The following is an 8,561-nucleotide window of genomic DNA, read 5'->3' on the forward strand; positions in this document are numbered from 1 at the left end:
TAAGGCAGATTTCACAGACTGAGCGTGTACCCCACTCAGATACAGAGATGGTATTTGTGAGAGTAAGAGAAAATACAGGTTTAAAATAAATGCAAGAGAAACTGAATAATACYGAATCATTCGAGGTATTTCAAAGGGTTTCTGTTTATTTTTTCTGCTTCTCARCATATAGTGAGTGAACATTCATACCATTGAGCAAATGGAAGGGATTTAAAACCAGTTTTGCTTCAAATGTAAGGTCACAGAAATAAAGACAGGCTCCAGGTATTTCATTTCAGAATTAAATTTCTGCAAAGAAGCTTGATGCAAAAGAAGTTGAAAATTCTGAATACATCTGGTAATGGCAACTAGACTGCATCACTCCTGCTTGACAATTTGTAACATTTTGACATCCTAACATGTCTGTTAATTAACTARATCCCAGTTTTAGACTTCAGGTGTTTTCATTATACAATTAAACAACTGTTTGATTTGAATACACAGAACTATGTCTTCTTAGTCCTATTGCAGGCATACCAGCAAAAATCAAGTTTTAAAATGAATCAAGAAAAAAAAAAGAATCAGAAAATTTTGAAATTAAGTGGATAAAAGCCTATTAAGAATCCCTCTGTTAGAAAGCTGATACTCAGAGTTTCTCATTCCACCAAAAAAGCAATTTTAATGCTAATAGAACAGGCTAGTTCTCCTGCTGAATTTCTAACTGATCCCTCTGATAACGGTGGCTTTCTCATTTTTTTAATGGATAGAAGGACACAGCAGAAAAGAAGAAGCAACTAAAACGAATGAGGGAAATACAGCTTTAGTTGGTGTCATTTGGACATAAGGAGGCTGGGTAGTCACAGGCAGATCAGTCTGGGACAGTAAGTTGACTCTAATATCTTATTGGTTTGGGACAATGCACAGATCTGGCCACTTCTCCCTCCATCACCAGTTATTCTCAAGCTAGGGAGAGCTGACTGCACAATCTTACCTTGTTGCAACGGCACCATTCAAGGTAGCTGGTCTCAAGATTCCAGGAAAATTTAGCAGTGAAAGAAAGAACASGAAGAAAACAGCACAAAAAGGGTGCGGGGGGAAAAAAAGGCACAAGGAGAAGAAACAGAAAAGCCTATGTTTCCTCTTGGACTTTCTAGTAATAAAGTGGAGCTGATGTGATTTTGCCATCTCAGGAACTGAAGCTCCACAATGTTCTACTTTTAATTCCTCTCTGAAGCATCCTCTTTCTAGAGGATCCATCTCTTCATTATTTCACTCACTAGTAAGATTTAATTCTTGATAAGTGTTCACCTGTTGATTTGAAGTCCTACACATCTCTTTTTTTAGTAGACACAATTTAAACTATTCTTAAATTGCAATAAAATTGCCCTTTTTGGATTAAACCAGTCTATATCCTTTCTCACTCCTCCTGTCAGCCTTGCCAGTTATAGCCTAGGGTAATACCTGAGCTCTCACTGACATATCTCACAACTGTGGTTGTATACACAGGCCCTATTATGATACGCTTTGCACTACAACTTCCATGCAAACAGTACAGAAAAGCCTTTGGYATTCAGAGGCAGCAGAGAGAATTCTTCAGCCTCTCTCTGGGCTGTCCTTGGAAGGGCGAAATCTAATAAAAAAGCTTCTGGGGTAGAAACACAAAAAAGAAAACCAGATGTAAGACATTAGGCTCTGACTTTTGCCATTTAAAACTTATCAGCGACCAGCACACTGTATATAAAGTCTTTCTTGGGTTATTTTTGTTCTTGAACTCTATTGCTATTATTTACACCAGAGCTACAAAAACAAGCAAAACAAAAAGACTGGAAAGAATCTTTAAAGAAAATATTTCAAACTAACACATCATAGGAAAGGATGAGCAAAGTGCAAAATTTTCTATCAGCAACATATTTACAAACCCAGTMTGACATAAAAGCTAATTATATATTCACTTCTGAATTACCTAGTATATACATTTGCAAGTGTCACTTGTCTTATGCTGAATTCATCCAAAATAAAGAATTTCCTCTACACAGCACCCAYACTTTATCCAGTTACCAAACCTAGATTTGGAGCAACTTCAATAATTACTTCAAATTTTTACCAGTGTCACTAAATAGAATTTTAGCAGAAATGCCTTTTTTTTTTTAATCTATTCAACTGAGAAAAATGGAATTGCTATGGTTTGGGTTTTTAATCCCAAAGTGAATTACACAACAACAATTTCATCAAAGTTTTCTACAAAAAGCCTAGCATTACTTGCTATATCTTATTATTAAGATAAATATTTTTCAAAAAATTACATGATTGGAATCTCCTTCTGATATATAGTGACATTCTATTTGCTGGCTGCAGTTAGAAGAGTCAAAATGAAAACAAAAATACAAAYACACTTTTTTCTCTTGTCTTTATTGATTTAGACTTCAGAGCTACAGCCAAAAATAGTCCATCTGTAGAAAATTATCACACATGCTATCAATACAGCATCATCATATGTTTAGAATCATAAGCACTTGACAAATCACAGGGAGAAAATTCAATCTACTATTTTGGCAAYGCAGCCCATGAATAGGGAATATAGGGAGAAGGATCTACCCACCCACCCCCCCACCCACCCCACCTCTAAAAAGAAACATTTCTGAATAGGAATGAAAAGCCTCTGTTAATAACTGAATTCTAGTCACCATGTAAAATTTACAGTGGCTTATTCAAGGTATCAGTACACACTGTCGAAAATTTTACATGGAATGTTGGATAACACAGGGAAGCTCTGGCTCTGTTACAGGTACAGCCCAGTCTTCAGCACTTTGTATGCCATTGAGATGGTAACCACAAACCCAACCATCCAAGACAAACCTCTGCCAGGCTGGGGAAGAGGAGTCAAGTATGCAATAGTGTGAAAGATCCTCGCCCCAGTGAAGATCCTGAAATGGAGCAAGGCTGTGGATAGCTCAGGGCCACTAAGAGCATACAGCAGTCCAATGCCAAGAAATGGGACAATATTTTCAAGGTCATTCAGGTGGCATCTGGGGAAAGAAGCAAAGTTGTTTTATAGTGTTAAATTTTGTTAAAGAAACCACTTCAAGCCTCATTATTTTTCAGTATCTTCAAAGTATGCTACTGGTAAGGTCATAACACAACCGCTGCCTTCCCCTGCAGTGTGGGACTTCACAAAACCAGTTGAGGAACTGAAATCATGTTCACTTGACATTGCTCTGCCGTCTCTTGCGGCACCCTGTATTTGTAAGCTTCTGATCTGCATCAAAGGTATTAGGCTTTTCTCTAGAATCATGATATTATTTTGGGACTTGCACCAGGATTGCATCTTGGTAGACAGGGATGCAAGGAAAGGAAAGGRAGGAAGAGACGCAGCTGGAATTTTCTTACAACTTCTCTCAACTGAACATCAGTTACCTAGATGACTATGACTGCAAGTACTAGACTTCTTGGTCCAGATGTTCTATTCCAAACCTACAAACTCCATAAAGAAAATAAGAAACATGCTATCACTTGCATAGTCATGACATTTCTTCTATCTTCTTAACTATCCTTAATTTTGAAATTAATGTTTTGTGTTGCATAGAGAGTTTAACTCAAAATAGTACTCAGCAATATTCAATCCGTATTATATGCAAAAAAAAAAAAAAAAAAAAAGAATTTTACAAATACATTATGTCCTTGCTGTATTTGACAATTTCCAATGTCACTTTTGGATTCCACTTCCATAGTGAATTTCAAGCAAAAATTTTTTTTATTTTTTCTATCAAAGCTTCAGGAAATTCAGTTATCTTGAAGACTTACTTTTGAGCATCTAGCAGTTGTGATTTACTCTTTTGGTTCTTTTTCTTCACTACTAAGCACTAAAATGGCTGAGAAACATCTGAATTTTGAAACCATAATATAATTTACTAAAAATGTGTTGAGACTGAGCTCCAGATGTTGAGATACTCTTCCACATCTCTTCCTGAACGTTCTGTGCTCCCTTTACCTCTTTAGAAAAATTATAATTCCAGTCAAATTTGCTGATTGAAACAACTTCTAAGCCTTACTAATTATGTCAAATTTCAGTGCCAACCAGGAACAGATCACTGTGCTGTTTTGCAGCTGTTTTTTGAACACATTTATCATTAAAAGCAAAAGCATCCTCCATTAATTGTTTTATCAGAACAAATAAACTGAAGAAAGTAGTGTCTCTTCCTAGCTATAAACGCAACAAATCTCAGTCACTTATACAGAAGAGAAGTAAGCCATGCTTAAATCTATACGGCATTCTCTGTTGCTATGAAGCTTCCAAAAGAAGATATAGTTAACATCCATTTTGAGGTATTGTTGTGAGGAAAAAAAAAAAAAAGGATGCTGCAACACCAGTGGAGTCACTAGAACTGGGCTGAGCTAATAGTTCAGGGGAAGTCTCAACAGTTCTGCAAAACAATTGCATGGGATTTAAGAATAGAGTCTTCTAAAAATCTGATCTGTCAGTGACTCTTGAGAGGTAGTTGTCATTTTCCTAAGGTAATATTGCAAGTTAAAGGGGTATCTGGTAGTAAAGTTAGTATTGATTTTTCTGTCCTTTTAGAAACTACAAATAGAAAGAAATGACTCCTCACCAAAAAGTGTTCATTTTTAACAGCAGTGAATTAAACAATTAATGACTCCCTGAACGCACAAGAGATGGAAAAGGAAAGTGCAGAGCATTTTTACTGCCCACCGAGATTAGACTCTTCTTTCTGCAATTTTAATCCAGGAGAGAAATATATAAATATACTAGACTTCATGGAATTACAAACATCTACATTTTCAAGGATGCACTGCTCTGAAATTAGAGTTGGTACTTATTTTCAAAATTTTCCCCAATAGAGGTTTTAAAGAGAGTAGTTTATTCACATTCAAGTTTTTAGTACCAAAATAAAATAAAATAAAATAAAAYAAAACATATACAGCAAACTAACTATTAGTTTCATCAAAGAATAAGATATGGAAAACATTAAGACATTAAAGCACCCCATGTTAGCACAGGTATATCAAGAAGTGTATCAAATAGCATCTCCAAAGATATGATTTTGGTAACAGAAAATTTTTGCCACAAATAAAATTTAGTAAGATGCAATATTTAGCCCACTGAAATATAGTTTACATTCTGCTGTGAATCTTGCAGAGCCAAATACATATACTGCAGGTTGCACACTGCCATACTATTAATAGCATTCTTCCAGAAGGCTGGTCAACTTTACTGCACAATTGACACATTAGTGAGTAACCCCAATTCAATCTAGCAAAAAGAGCACAGGCTTTAACTCCCACTCACTACAATTTCCCAGATTAGGCCCTCATTACAACTCTGAGTTGSATAGTAGTTTTAGTCCTCTTCCTCCTTATTTCCTTTACACTTTAGCAAAGGATGCAACCATCACTGTTCATGCTCAAATTATACAGAAGATGATTTACACTTAGCATAACTCACTGCTTCATACTAAATTACATTTACAATCACATTTTGTAATATTCTTACCATTTCCCCCATGCATACTGAATACTATCCAAGAGTTAGCCATTATAGACAAACAATGATTTATTATTTTAGTATGCACGCTGACCATTTGAACATGGAATCGTTTGTTCATTTAGACAAATTAGTTTATAACATTACAACATAAAGCACCACAAAAAACACATAGGTTTGCCAAACAGCTTGAAATTATTTCCCTTATTAGTATTAAATGGTATTTAATAATAATTTTTGATAGACTCCTATGCTTACCTGCGCACACGTTCAACATCTGCGTCAGTTCGCAGGTATTTTTTAGCACTCTCGCCTTTACCCAATGATGCTGCATCTTCTGGGTTGGCAAATGCCTATTCGAAACAAACATGCAAAAAACATTAGAAGCAAGAATGTTTCTTCTAGTCAAGGGAGCTTGATATAAAGGTTACTCTTTTTTTAACTAATGCCTCTACTTTGCATAACTTTCCTGAAGTTAAATGCACCAGGAATAATACCTCATTTAGTTTTATTACTGAATTCTTAAACCCAGCCTATACATGCTTGCATATTGACAAATTACTGCAATGCAATTTATGCATGTAGATTAAGCCTTCTTAAAACAAGATTGAAAAACATGGACAACGACTGATACTCAACCTGAAGCAATTTCAATGGGCTGAGGAGAAACAGGAAATGGAAGGCAGAACTGCTGCTAGTATTGAATGAGTCTTTTTTTTCACTATTCCTGACAAACTATCTTAAAGCCCTTTTGGACTCCTTCCTCCTTCAGAAGTCTACACAGCAAAAGTATCCAAAAGGCGTACTCTAATCCTTGTTTATGACCAAATAAGTTGCTTCATTTCTTCACAGGTACCAATATTGCCAATTATACTACCCTTTTACTTCCAAATACCCTAAGACYGTATATGAAAATACCACATATTCAGTTAGCACAAACTGGAGTAGATCTCTCCTTGACACTACATGCAGTAACATCTGTGGTAACATCTGTGGCAACACACTATAGACTGTCCTGGCTATGCAGGCAAGATAGGTTTAAATTTTAAGAAAGCTACATAATTGCTTTCTCAGGCAGCCTTGATTCCTTTCTGTGAAATATTCCTGACCTCAACTCTGGAGACATGTTAGCAGTATCAACATCAGCAAAAGTTTTTTTCCTTTCTGCTCCCTGCTTTCCTCCATTTTCCATAACTCTTCGCTGTTGCCTATTTTCTCTTTTAAAGACTTTTTTGCTTTAAATAGAAAATAAAAGTGACTTCAGTAGTTTGTCCATTCACGATACTATTATCCATCAGAAGAAAATCCAGATCAATGAAGATTCTATTGTCATCTGCATACATATGGACAATAACACAATATGAACATTAATACCTGACTTCATTGGATCTACGTATAGGACTAGTACAATCRATTTGGTTTTGCAAGAACAAAAGCAAGTAATGTGAAGACACAGAAATCTCGCTTCTATTTTGAAAATATAGCATAATCTGTGTGCTGTACTAGGCTCAATTTTCAGCTGTGCCAAACACCTAGAGAATTATCTGAAATCAGCAGTAGCTCAAATGCTGTGCTGTTAGGACCTCATAATAAAAGGCATTGACTAACATCATGAACACTGCAAACGTCTTACACCCAGGGAGAACATAAAGTAACATTTCTACAACAGGACTGCAACAAAATCCTTGAAGCACACACCCCATCTCACAGTYCTCACAAAGAGAACCATAGGGGACAAACCCAGGGTTCTTTCAGCCCAGGACCTTGTTTCCAAAAGTGGCCATTAGCAGATGCCTAAAGAAGATGGAGCACAGGGCAAACACACAYTTCCCATGAGCACTCTCTCCTAAGGTAGAGGCAATTTCTGTATTATTTAATAAACCTCAATGCGTCTCTCGTATACTTATCTAGCCTCCTCTTCAATCCATGCAAACTTTTAACCCACTGCTCATTCTATAAAATGACTTTTTTATATATATATGATGACCTAACTGAAATGGAAAGACTAAAACAATTAGGGAATGTAAAGAGCTTTAAAATTACTGGATAACAGGCCAACAGATGTATAAAAATACAATTCATGTTCCCTCTCCTGACCCTACTAGCTGTTTATTCACTTAACATGGCTCCATATCATACTTTATTTGCTTTATAAATTGAGTACCCTCAACACCAGCACTCTGCACAATACAGTGAAAATTACAGTTAGGAAAAATTCTTATTTAAAAAGGATAAAATTGCTTTAGAAGGACAGAATAATTCAAATGCAACTGTAAGATACAGTCTCATAATTAGGTAAAAGACATCCTCCATTTGAGGCTGACACAGCATCAATAGGCCAAACCCAGAACATGATTATGTGGAAAAGAAAAAGAAACAAAACCCAACATGGAAAGCATTAATATTTGAAAGCTGAAAAGGAAAGAAGCATTTTTGATAACTCTGAATTTTAATAGGAATTTCACTTTCTTCTACCAGATAGTATTCACAGTTTCTTACCTTTCTTCTTATTCTGAAGTATGCTGTTATAGAACTCATTAGCATCATTTTTAGAAGAACAATAGTTGTATAGGTAGCATAAGCCTGGAAGACTTCATTGTCAATTATTTGGGTCAGTTTAGCCATTTCTCCCAATTCTCACAGATGACCTTTAAAAAGAAGGGGGAAAAAAGTCAGACTAACATTATAATAACCGAAAGTACAGCAACATAACTGTCAGAATAGCTTTCTCTAGCACCACTGCAGCAAAAGCACAATTTTTCCTTTGTGAAACATTTTCAAACAAATTTATTYTTCCTCATTTTTTTTCACAATGACATAATATTATAAGATTATAAATTATACTACTAGTTAATTTTTCTCTTTTGTAGTATCTGCTTATTAAACTCTCAAAATAYATATCACCAAAATATTTAACATGATTGCAAAAAGAAAATTTAGGTACAGAAACTAGTACACTTTTCCAATACCACCAGTTRGACCAATTCATTTTAACTAGTGAATTTCCCGAAACAATTACTGGATAAAAAGTGTGAAATGAGATACATAAAAATATTTTCCCAACTTAATGGTTGAAATGGAA

At 35.4% G+C, this 8,561-nt stretch overlaps 1 protein-coding gene across 1 annotated transcript; it reads right to left on the reverse strand.

The window, feature by feature from the left end:
* Positions 1-2,352: 2,352 nt before the first annotated feature.
* MGST1 (microsomal glutathione S-transferase 1) lies at positions 2,353-8,114 on the reverse strand. The gene is made up of 3 exons (XM_085324099.1): positions 7,979-8,114; positions 5,738-5,832; positions 2,353-3,005 (listed from the first exon to the last, which is right to left on the reverse strand). The coding sequence occupies exons 1-3, from the start codon at positions 8,102-8,104 to the stop codon at positions 2,759-2,761; spliced, it is 468 nt and encodes a 155-aa protein (XP_085180225.1). The 5' UTR covers positions 8,105-8,114; the 3' UTR covers positions 2,353-2,758.
* Between the last annotated feature and the right edge of the window lie 447 nt (positions 8,115-8,561).

The sequence above is a fragment of the Rhea americana genome, unplaced genomic scaffold (genome assembly GCF_003343005.1).
Source record: "Rhea americana isolate MKP2758 unplaced genomic scaffold, rheAme1 scaffold_9, whole genome shotgun sequence".
Lineage (NCBI taxonomy): Eukaryota > Metazoa > Chordata > Aves > Rheiformes > Rheidae > Rhea > Rhea americana.

What these genes read in the sequence shown, in the direction of transcription:
- MGST1 (XM_085324099.1), bottom strand. Translation starts at nt 8,104, where the DNA reads ATGGCTAAACTGACCCAAATAATTGACAATGAAGTCTTCCAGGCTTAT. An exon ending in ACTTCAGAATAAGAAGAAAG is followed by an intron (nt 5,833 to 7,978) that starts GTAAGAAACTGT and finishes TGTTTCGAATAG; the next exon opens with GCATTTGCCAACCCAGAAGA. An exon ending in GATGTTGAACGTGTGCGCAG is followed by an intron (nt 3,006 to 5,737) that starts GTAAGCATAGGA and finishes TTCTTTCCCCAG; the next exon opens with ATGCCACCTGAATGACCTTG.